This window comes from Rhinolophus ferrumequinum, chromosome 6 (assembly GCF_004115265.2).
Source record: "Rhinolophus ferrumequinum isolate MPI-CBG mRhiFer1 chromosome 6, mRhiFer1_v1.p, whole genome shotgun sequence".
Classification (NCBI taxonomy): Eukaryota; Metazoa; Chordata; class Mammalia; order Chiroptera; family Rhinolophidae; genus Rhinolophus; species Rhinolophus ferrumequinum.
Genome location: NC_046289.1, coordinates 91,087,245 through 91,099,397, shown reverse-complemented (window position 1 = coordinate 91,099,397; position 12,153 = coordinate 91,087,245). Strand labels below are relative to the sequence as shown.

Genomic DNA, 12,153 nt, shown 5'->3' with positions numbered 1-12,153 from the left:
AGCACAGAGGATTTTTAGGGCAGTGAAACTTGTTTGTAGGATACAATGGTGGATACTGAACATGGATACATTTGTCCAAACCTATAGAATGTGCAACACCAAGAGTGAACCCTAACATAAAACTATGGACTTTGGGTGATAATGATGTGTCATTATTGGTTCAGCAATTGTAACAATGCACCACGGTGGTGCTGGTGGTGCTGGTTGTAGTGTGGGAGGCTGTGCGTGTGTGGGAAATCTCCGTACTTTCTGTTCCATTTTGCTGTGAACCTAAAACTGCTCTAAAAAACGTTTATTAATTAAATATATGTGTATGTGTATATATATATATATATATATATATATATATATACACACACACATATATTTAAAACTGCACACATAAAAATATTTAAATATTTAATCCCTGTCCTCCATTAAGATACTTTCCAATGTTAGTTCTTCTACAGACCATTTCTGAACAAAAGACTACAACTTAATTTCTGAGATCAGTCTTAATTTCACCAAAGCAGCTTTCAAAAGCAACATAGGTCTGCACTGAAATTTCGGAAATGCACTTATTTTCAGATTTTTAGAGCTTTGGCCAGCACTCGATTCTTCTAAATACGCTAACATTTCAGAGTTGACGCAAAACAGGCAGTGTTATGATCAATGCTTACAGAAAATCATCCACTGCCAGGTAATGTTTACAATACATGAGACTAACCATCTAACTAGATTATGTAAATCCGAAAATTATTTCAAAAACATTGATAAACTATAAGAGGGAACACTTAGTTCACCACCATCCCTTTGTGGTCTACCACAAAAAATACAAACTCCTTATTTGCAAAAATGATCGCCATACTCTGTCTGCCCTTGTGGACATTTCCAGTATCATCTTCTGCCACTTGTTCAGCTGTGCAAAAACTCACCATTTCTTATTAATTTGCTAAGTTCTTTCATAACTCAGTGTCTCTGAACATATATATACTCCTTTGTTCTGAAATTCACCGGGACTCCTCCCCAGTTAACAAACTTCTATTCATCTTTAATCACCCAGAAAAACAATTAATTTAAGAAAAGTTTCAACATAGAACTCTGTGGGATAATTCTAAGAAGAAAAAGAACTGCAAAGAAATCTTGAACTTTATTTAATAGGTAGTTATTAGTGTAGCAATTATTTTTTGTGTATTGTAAATACAGCATATGAATAAATACGACTGATGTTGATAACCAGGGTTTTACTTTGGAAGAAGACAGATACAAATATGGACTAAAAAAAATGAGGAAGAACTATGTAGTGCTGACTTCGAAGTATCAGTATGAATTCATTAAAAAAACAAAAACAAAACGACAACACTCCCTGGTTCTGCCAGTGAAAGGACCAATCCTCAATGGTAAGCAGTAGCAATAAACACATCTATACCCAGATTTTGGGTTTTAAATTCCACACTTCATTAAAAAAGCAGTTCCATGGCTCTTGAAAAAAATGGTTAATTCTGGGTCTGGAGCAAAAAAGGTACAAGGGAAACCTGGCCATGTCATTTTTAAATTAAGGAAGTGTTCAAAGACTAAAAGAGTCATGTCAGGAACCAGCCACTGGTCACAAATTTGAAGCTATTCTAACATCAAAAAGAACACTGATTTAATTATTTACACACAGAGTAAAAAATGAATGCCGAGTAACAAATAAGGAGAAATGCTAGAACTGAAAAAAAAAAAGTTACCCTTTTTTGTTGCCCCTAATGTAATAAATGCAGGTACAGGTCATTAATGGGTGCTAAGAACAGTGAGTGAAAGGTTGCTGGGGTACCCATAGGGTCTCAAAGTATCATCCTACAGATCATGTGCTAATCATAAAGAGGAAAATAAACCTCTACTATGGAGTGATCTGATTATTACCACCTTAGCCAAGTGATAACATTTAGCATCACCAAATGTAGGACAATCTGGAGTTATATGCCTCGTGATGTGATGTAATGTGAAGTTCACAACATATCTTCTATGCAATATTTCTGCTAAATTGTTATGTTGAATGTAATCCTAAGGAAACAGTCAGACAAATTAAGAAGGTGGAAAATTCTACAAAACAACTACGCCACTCTTCAAAAAACTCAATGTCATGAAAAAACAAAAAACAAACTGGTGGCATCTTGTTCTAGATTTTACTAACCACATGAACCTTGACTGAAACCTGGATGATAATAGTAAAACAAATACCATAAAAATTGGAGAAATTTAAATACAGGTTATATATTAGATATTACCGAATTAATATTCATATTCTGAGGTGTGATAACGGTACAATAGTTATAAAGAACGTCATCCTTAGGAGATATATGCAGAAATATTTAGGAACAAAATGTTAAGATAGCTGCACTTCCTTTCAAATGGTTTGGCAAATATAGAATACACATGGCAAGATAACAACAACTACTAAATACAGATGAAGTATATGGATGTTATTGTACTTTTAAATTATCTCTAGATTTGGAATTTTTAACATAAAATTTGGGGGGCAGCAAATTTCAGTTCAGATGTCACATATTCTCAGAAGGCTTTTGCCTTTTCTAATGGAATTATTTTTTTCTATTTTCAGTATTCCCACAAGAATCTTTGTATTTCTATTTTAGCACTTAACAAATTCTTAACTGCCTATTTCCAGGTCTGATCTTCTCCCTGAACTTTGTGGAACCAGTCTCATCTTCCTTCCCAGAATTTAGCTCTTTGTCTAGCACCTACTAGTTATGCAGCGTTTGTTGTATGAATAACTGATATGCCAAAGTGACAGGCCAAAACTGAAATCCAGGTATGGACTATATCACATTGTGCTTAGAATTTAATCAGATCCACCAAGCAGAAAGCCTATTAAACGTTTATGTCATCTGTACCATTATAACACATATATCAGCATTCAAATACATCAGCAAATGTATTAAACACAAAGCATAACAACCATAAAGCAGCCTCACTCTTAACTCATTACAGGCATATTTTCATTTTAAATTCTTTCAGTTTCAACTCAAGAAAATTGGAGATGATGCATACCTGTTCTATATCCTTGGAATTGGAGGTCTGGTTTTCTCCTACGACTCCAGGCTGCTCATTTTCCCAAGGTAACTTATTTTTTCCTTTTCCTGCACTTAATACCCTTCGGGTACAGATAGTTGGACTGTAAGATCCATACATTTGCATGCTATCCCTCGTGTGATCACCACAGTGACAGTGTGCACTCTGAGTTCTGTTACCAGCCAAAAGCCAGTCTGTATCTGCTCCATGTGCCAAATGGCTTGACCTACCCTGGGCTGACGATGGCACGAGTACTGCATACTCCACAAAGCCCTGTTCCGTTAACCTTGGGAGGGTTTTCCTAGCCAATCTGGCCTGCACAGCGTTCATCACTCCATCTCCATTATCTTGCAGTTCAACAGTATCCACAGCTTTGAAAAGGATGCTGGTTTTACTTGAGCCCATTGACGATGCCAGCACAGCAAAGGCTTCAAGAGCTGCTTGGCGTACCCTCCGTTTGCTATCTACAAGAGCCGGGGCAAGATCAAAAGACAGTTTGGGTAAGTCAAAATCCTCACTCGGATAGGTCAGGAGGGAGCAGATGCAAATGTTCACCACCTCCTCTCTCACTCTGGAATGCTTATGTTTGAGATGTTCCAGGAGTAAACAAAGCACCTGTTGAGGACCTACTTCCTTCATTAGCTTGAGGAAAATTTTCATATATTCTTGTTTGATCACCAACTTGTTGTCTGCCAGCACTTTGACAGAAGCTGCTATAACTGGTCCCAAGAAGTGCTGTACCTGCTCTCCAAGTTGAATAACCAGTAAGTGCAGAACCTGAAGTGTGCCATGGACCACTCTGAAGTTGGAATCATCTAACAAATTATACAGCAAACTAATGAAACTGATAAGACTAGAATGAGGGGTAGAACTAGGGTTAAATCGTCCCATCACCTGTTTTAGTTCCTCAACGGCCTGAGTCCGGTTCTTATAGTCTTCCTGATCTAACAATCTTGAATGCAGCTCCTGAGGAATGATCCCAAATTTAAGATTGCTGTTGGAAAGAGACACTGCACAGGGAAGGGGATCTTCAGGAAATCCAGAGGCTTCAAGTTCCAAATAATAAGGAACCTGACTGCCAAACTGGGCTTCCAGGCGGCGATTGTATTGTCTCCTCAGAGCAGAGGGCAGGCGAGATATATAGGATTGAAACCTCTCTTTGCCAAGTCGCTCCCCAATTTGTTGAAGTGCAGAGAAAGCTGTCTCAGATTCTTCTTCTATCTCCTGATCACCAAGCTTTCGTGCTAGGGATATTATCACCTCGGTAAGATCTAGGCCTAGCAACAAATCCTCAGGAGTAAGCAAGATGGGGAATAGTAGCGCTGTGGAAGCTCTAAGCCGAGCATCGGTACTTTCCAGTCCTTGTTGTATCAGCGATCTCAGCACCTGTCCAGAATTGCGTTTCAGACATAGGTGTAGGATCTGCAGCGCATCTTTCCGCAGGGCTGGATTCTCTTCTCGTAAGGAGACAACTAGTTGGGGCAGAAGTGCTAAGCTAAAGGCCTCTTCGAGCTGGCCTGCTTCCCCCTGACCTCGGAGAACGTCCGAGAGGAGTTGCAAGCAGAGTCGCTTTTCATCACTACCTCCTTCCACAAGCACTCGACCCAGGGCGCGATACAAGGCTTCCTTCCGTCGGGGAAAGCCAAGTCGTCCGCCCCGCCGCGGCAAAGCAGCCTGCAACGCCTGGAAGGCCTCGGAAGGATCCGGCGCGGTCCGGAGGAGTTGAAGGAGCTGAGTCTCCTCCTCATTTCCCCCTGACAAACCACCTCCAGACTCAGACCAACTACTGGAGATCGCCTCCGCCGGCATCAAGAAGGTCGAGGCCAGACGGGAAGGTGTTGGGGGGCAGGAACCGTGGTTTCCTGCAGCTCCACGGCAGCAGTAGTTTTTCTCGCCTCTCATGGTGCCCCCACCTCGACTATCATCAGTCTCTGAGGCGGAAGGACCTCTGCGGCTCCGGAGACGATAGGAACATTGGGCTGGAAGGGGCGGCAGCAGGAGCAGCGCGGGGGACGCAGCCGCCATACAGGATCGTTAGGTGGCGGAGGCTGGAGGAAACCATCGTCTCTGAAGGGCGTGATGGAGCCCAACCTTTTTGTCCCTCTCCAAGCCCCAAGCTGCCTAGGAGGAAAAGAAACAGCTTAAGACAGCTACCAGCGCCCCCAACTCCGGGAGCCTTGGGCAAAATGGCCCCCGCCGTAAGCCCCAGACCCCACAGCTACCACCGGGCGTAACCAGGAACTCCACGTGACCAAACCGATCGCTTCCATGGTGATGTACCCAGCACGGACCTCTTGACCCGGAAATCAACCTGCCGTAGTGAATGCTGGGTCATGTAGTCCATGTCAAGTACTAAGAGTAGGCTGAAGTCTCCTGGAAAAGGAAGTGAGAACGTTGCGAACGTATCTAAAGCGGAGAAGGCGAGGAGGATTTGTATGTGGGAGGAAAGGCAAAGAGCGGAAGTGACGCCCTGTTTGCTTACGGCGGAAGTTCCCTGCCCCACCCGTAAGAATTGAGGTTTGACTAGAAGCAAGTGAGGATCCTGCCCCGGCTCTGGTTGTCCAGTGCTCCACCTCCGGTTGCTGCCGGCGCGATTCTTGGAATTCAGGTATTTTTCCTTTTGCTATCCACCTGCGGCGCAGGCATTGGCAGAGTGCCGCTGCTACTGGAGTAAGAGGTAAAAAAATGAACGAGAGCAAGCCGGGAGAGAGGAGACATCTTCTTGTGCAGGACCCGTTAGCGTTGTAAACGCTGAGCTCTCTACAACCCTGAGGAAGTGCGATCCTTTCCCTCTGCCATCCGCTCACTGGGGCAGAAGATCCGGGTCAAGGCCAAGCTCAGAGCTTGCGTACTTGTTTTCAAATCCTGGTCCTTTGGGCCCTTACTCTCCCCGCCTTCTCCCCCAACCCCTCTGCCTACTTTGTTTATCCTCCGGCCGTGGAGGGTTAATGGTTTTCTGTCATTTTTCCTTATCTTCATCACTTTAAGTTCTCTTTGAAAAACGTACTTTATCTGGAGATAAATCTGTTTTTTCCCATAGCTAACCGCCGTTCCCTTATACGTTCTCAAAGTCTCCTAATGCAGTTCCTCTGTGGGACTCACCTCTTACCCCCTCCCGCTCCCTCCACCGCCCCAACCTCCCTGCAGTATCCTCAGGCGACTCTGCCGCCTTTCAGTCTCCTGGAAACGAAGGTTGCAAAGAAAATTTCAGTTGCGGTAGAAGTTCTTGGCATCACGGTCCTAAGAGAATTCTGCCCTGTAGATTTAAAGCTAGTAATAGACATTTCAGGTGAACTGTGAATTTGGTGAGCATTTTCTCCTCCTTGTAAATGAAAATTAAGCGGACACATTGAAGAGATGGAGTGTCTGGTGTAAGGCCGAAGTTTTTGGAGTGCTTTTGAATGACCCAGTGAAAAAAGTCTGACTTATCATTTGAATTCTCCATGCACTTCAAATGCAAAGGTTCCTACCCCGCTCTGTGCCACATGGGATGTCTCTTAAATACATTTTTAAGTCTTAAAGTAATTGAGTCTCATATGCCAAACTACTTTATAAATAATGTTGAATAATGTAAGTTTAAAAATAACTTCTGGATGCTCTCTTAAAGCACAAATTGAATATCATAGGTTTCTTCTTTTTGGGTGGGGGGATAGAGGAGATGTAAATGAGGCTTGTGTAAACTTGCATCTTGTTTTGTTTTTAAGTTCTAGGTTGTTCCTTCATAATTACTCATTTTGGTGGTTAAATGAATCTGCCTAAATTTGGTTTGGCTGTATTTCAGTAGACCAAAAAAACAAACCACTTCTTTTATTTTACGTTTTTTTATTTTAGGGACAGGGTAAGGGACAGGGAGTGAAAAACAAGAGATGATTGTAACAGTTGTCAATGAAAAGGAATGTCTGCTTCTCATATTTCCAATGTAAGAAGCTCAGATTTATACTTTTACTGGTGTGCACTCAGACTTCAGGAACCCAATTCAAACTGAACTAAAGAAGAGAGTGATGTACACATTGGAATGTACACATTAGAATGCTGGTTTATGTTGGAATAGAAGATAACCCTTTCCAGTGATCAGAATTTTCAGGTTGAAAACCAGTGTGCTCTCTCCTGTATCCAAGAACTTGGGAGTAGTAAGTAGATGTGTGGTAATCGTCGAATCAAAGAAAAGGAACTTGGAAAGTCTTGAATGATACTCATCATTGAAGTTATGGTAGAAGCTTAAGAATTATCCCTTCTTTCTATAGAGAATAGTTCTCAAGGGGCTTGGATACTTAAACCAACCAGTTATCATGATCTTTTCCTTGGAACAGGAAAAGGAAAATGAATCTTCATTTTGATCACTTTTCTCAGGGCCTCATAGATCAATCACCGTGTTATAGATTGCAATTTATTTTATATCTGTCACATTTAATTTCTTGATGAATACTTGAAGATGCATTAGTCAGGTGGATATTTAGGAAATGGGATCTTAACAGCATCACCTATTTTACTAATTAACTTTTAGGATTATTTTGTAGAAGATAAATCTCATCCATTTATTGTATATTCTGTTTATTTCTATTACAAAGCAAATTATTTTTAATGAATCATAAATTTGATTTCAAAATGTAAATGTCACTAAACATGCAAAGGAGATTTTTTAAAAATCTGGTTGAATTTTAGGAATCCAGGGAATTCTAGGAATTGTGTATTGACTAGAAAAACCTTTTATATTGAACATAGATACATTGGATTAAAAAAATTAAAATCTAGAATAGTAGAATGTATATTAGGTGTATTAATAGTACACCTCTGAAAATTCGAAGGGGGTAATTAAGGATGCAATGAAAAGAGCAAATTCAGGTAAAGCAAGTTAAAAATGTCAATAATTTCAAAATTTAGTTAAAAAAAATGGATTACAGGAGTGTTTGTGATATATACCTTAATTTTTGAGCTGAATTTAAGCAAGGTAAACACAGTTGCCCTAAAAGCATCCTGTATTTCCATAATCAGTGGTAAGATCTCATTTGGTTGGGTGAACTACTATACTATATTTTTTTCTGTGCACTTACTCAAATTTTACAGACATCCAGGAATATTGGAACTCAATGTGAATTCTATAAACTCTTAAGAATTTTGTATAGTTTAAGACATTGTGAAGAAATGGTCTACAAATGACAGGTGGTGCTATTAATATTAATAGATAATTATAATACTACCTACCATTTATTGAGTGCTGTATATGCCATACACTGTGCTAGGCACTTAATGAATTTTAATTCATTTAATCCTCACAACAAATTTTTGAGATTACATCTTCTACATTTGTACTATAGCGCATTTTAGTAATGTTTTCATTGGAAAGTATTTGGACAGAGAAAGAGTAAAATTCAGATTAGTCGATTTAGCTACTTGCTTGGAGCTTTAGAAAAGTTTTGGTGGGGAAGAGTGTTGAAACTAGGATAAAATTAGATTTTTCCATTATTAATCATTCATATCTTTTATTATGTATTATTTGATTGCATATATTTTAATCTTCCTTTTTGGGTTTCTGTTCTGAACCTTTGTATTTTCTTGTTTGAGTCAAAGTTTAAGAAATTGTTAGCTTATTTTTACACACGTGGTTTTAAAAGAAAACAGGTTTTCTTGGTGTATATCAGTGATTACATTTTAAATTACTCAGGTTTATGTTCAAAAGCCATTGAACATTTCTGACTACGTCAAACAACTATAATTTTAAACAAATCCAATTTTTGTTGCATTTTAAGCACTAATTTGCATAAGTTAAGATTTCACATCTATTGCTACCAGTTTTCAGTGCATGGGTCAGTTTTGTAACTTACAGTTTTTACTTGGTGAAATTAGTGGCTTTGGGGACTTGGTTCCTTCTGTGCTATTCCTGAACTTTTGATATAATGATTCATATTATAACAGGCTCTAATTTTAATTTAATTTAATTTTGTTGCTCCAGATATAATGAAAGTCAATCTCAGAGAAAAGGAAAATATGTCAACGTGTACCATAGGCTCACTGATAAAATTACATGCCATCATTAGTTGAATACTTCTGTGAGGAGAGTTGAACTGTGGGAAAGAAATTTAAGAAAACAGCTACGGTAAAATACTCTCTTAAATTCGTAAATCACACTTTTTACAGAAAAGTATATGTGTGTTTGGATTTTTTAAAAAAAAATCCTCATTTCTCTTCACGTTTATTTGCTTTCATTGTAGCAGATAATTGCCTCCCAACTGATTTCAGCACCGCTGTTTTGTAGCTTAGCTGTCAATTAAGTAGTTACTAAACTCACAGCTTGACCTTTATTAGCTTTGTTTCAGAACCTAATTCTAAATTGTGAATCTGCTGTAGACTCTGGAAAGTTTAATTTTATCTAACATCGTCTTTATGTTGTGGATATTCATGTAATAATGTGATTAGAAGTGAAGTACAATAATACTATTACCTTTTTAAAACTTTTCATATGGATGCCATTTATTCAATATTAACTAATCTAGTTACCTGGGTTTAGATTTGTCCTAAATATTTGTTGTATGGTACCAAGATTAAAAACAAAACAAAACAAGAAAAAAACTAAGTATGGCAGGGATGTGGGGGAAGAAGAATCAATCCCACTATGATGTAACTAACAGAACGAAATATTTGTTCCATGGATCCTTCTTTATTTCATTTTAAAGCTCTGATGTACTTTCATATCTGATATACATAATGTGTGTTTATATTTTATATATGTATCTGTCTATATGTATATATACAGAGGGTGCCAAAAAATGTATACACATTTTAAGAAAGGAAAAAACTATTAAAATTGTAATACTTAATATATACCGATAACAAAAGATCAGTACAAGTCATGTGTACATATTTTTTTGGCACCCTCAGTGTGTGTGTGTGTGTTTGTGTGTGTGTGTGTGTGTATACATATGTATGTAAATGCACATGTATGGGTTCTGGTTTTTGGGAAGGGCGTTTCTATTCTGCACCTTTTTAGTTTCTTGTTTGAGTTAAAACTTTAATAAGATTAGGAAATTAGGAGCTCATAAGTGAGGCAGTATAACAGTATTTAAGGACTCTGGAGACTGAGTGCCACGGTTTAAATATTCCATTGGGCTGAATTTCCCTGTGCCTCAGATTTTTTCATCTGTAAAATGGGAATGATACTAACAGTACCTATCTCTTGGTTTTACTCTGAGGGTGAAAGTAGTGAATACATGTATGTTATGACTAAGTATTCTAGATGTTCTTTATAGAATAATTTAGTCTTGTCAGTAGTGGCAACAATTACAGAGTCAGTAAATATTTTAAGCAGGTCAACACTGTTCAGTATTGTAATTTTTTAAATATAATGTGTAGAGAACATTGTTCAAACACTAAGAAAACATAGTCCCAGTAACGTCTCTTATAATTGTGTGATCTTACTGATTCATTTAAACTCTCTGAACATCAGATTCTTCATCTGTAGTCAGTTGAGGGCCATATATATTTTTTTCTTTTTCCTGCATAAAATTTCAAAAACATGCAAAAGTAGAAGAATATGATGAACCCTCATGTACCTGTCACCCAGCTTCAGCAGTTATCAGCTCATGACATCATCTGTATCCCTATCCACTCCCTAATACTGTATTAGTTTGAAGCAAATCTCTGAGATTGTATTATTTTATCTATAAGTATTTCAGTATGTGTTTGTAAAAGATAAGTCTTTAAAAACATAACTGTAACATCGCTGTTTAGCAACAAAATGTAACAGTGATTACTTCAGATAATTAATTCTGTCAGTGTACAAATTTCCAGTGTCTCCTGGTGTGTGTGTGTGTGTGTGTGTGTGTGTGTGTGTGTGTACGTACATATGCATGTATGTGCATACGCCTGTATGGTTCACATGTTGTGTTTGATTGATACGAAGTCTTAAGTTTATATCAATATGTAGGTTCTTTCTTTCAGTTTATTATTGAAGCATCTAGATTATTCCATAAAATTTCTCAGTCAGAATGATTTTGCTGATTGCATCCTTCTGATGTAGTTTAACATGTTCCTTTTGCTGTGCTCTGTATTTCTTGTAAATTAGTAGTTGGATCTGTACTGTTGACTGCGTGTTTGATTTTGGTGTGTGATATGGGAGGGGTGCAAGAATATTCATAGGTGTTATGGTCTCCCATCAGCAGGCCCTGATGTCTGTTTGTCTCTCTTTTTGTGATGTTAGCAGTACTTCATAATCAGTGCCTACCTCCCCATTAATTCATTAAGATTGCAAAATGGAAATGATATTCTATAATTTCTTCATTTACTAACTGGAATACTTTTATAACGAGAAACCTCTGCTCATCTGTTTGGTAACCCAGTGGTACAGTTCGTACAGGAAGTGCTTTTAGTTACATCATAAATGCTCGATTCTGTCCTTTTAATACTAGTTTCAAATGAGTTGGTTCATTAGCACCCTCCAGTGGAGATCAATTAAGTCTTTTTTTAAAAAAATCATAATTTTATCATTACGAACTCATGGATTTAAGCATATCTGATGTGTCTTATAATTGGTTGCATTTCTTATTGATGATCAGTTTGTCCCATCTTTGACCAGTGAAAGGCTATTCATTGATTTTTTTTTTAAATGGTACATTTTATGTTATGTATATCACACTTTTTTTTTAGATTTTATTGGGGAAGGGGAACAGGACTTTATTGGGGAACAGTGTGTACTTCCAGGACTTTTTTTCCAACTCAAGTTGTTGTCCTTTCAGTCTTAGTTGTGGAGGATGCCGTTCAGCTTCAAGTTGTTGTCCTTTCAGTCTTAGTTGTGGAGGGCGCAGCTCAGCTCCAGGTCCAGTTGCCGTTGCTAGTTGCAGGGGGCACAGCCCACCATCCCTTGTGGGAGTCGAGGAATCGAACTGGCAACCTTGTGATTGAGAGGATGTGCTCCAACCAACTGAGCCATTTGGGAGGCAGTTCATCTTAAGGTGCTGTGTTCAATGTTAGTTGCAGGGGGCGGAGCCCACCATCCTCGAGGAATTGAGCTGGCAACCTTGTGGTTGAGAGCCCACTGGCCCATCTGGGAATCGAACTGGCAGCCTTCGGAATTAGGAGCATGGAGCTCTAACCGCCTGAGCCACCAGG

The 12,153-nt window shown here is 38.7% G+C and overlaps 2 protein-coding genes across 5 annotated transcripts in view; one reads left to right on the top strand and one right to left on the bottom strand.

Moving 5' to 3' along the window:
* The window catches only part of TOGARAM1 (TOG array regulator of axonemal microtubules 1), a 67,512-nt gene extending 62,212 nt beyond the window's left edge, over positions 1–5,300 (bottom strand). For 2 of the 3 annotated variants that reach the window (XM_033108822.1, XM_033108824.1), the window contains exon 1: positions 3,031–5,292. In XM_033108822.1, coding sequence (XP_032964713.1) covers positions 3,031–5,076 — 2,046 coding nt within the window. In that variant the 5' untranslated portion in view covers positions 5,077–5,292. Of the gene's footprint in view, positions 1–3,030 lie in introns of all 3 variants that reach the window. The other variant, XM_033108823.1, reaches the window with a different exon arrangement.
* Positions 5,301–5,402: 102 nt separating this feature from the next.
* Positions 5,403–12,153, top strand: part of KLHL28 (kelch like family member 28) — a 30,120-nt gene continuing 23,369 nt past the window's right edge. The window contains exons 1-2 of one of the 2 annotated variants that reach the window (XM_033109152.1): positions 5,403–5,659; positions 9,002–9,145. The gene's annotated coding sequence lies outside the window, so the exon portion shown is untranslated. The remainder of the gene's footprint in view (positions 5,660–9,001; positions 9,146–12,153) is intronic. The other variant, XM_033109150.1, reaches the window with a different exon arrangement.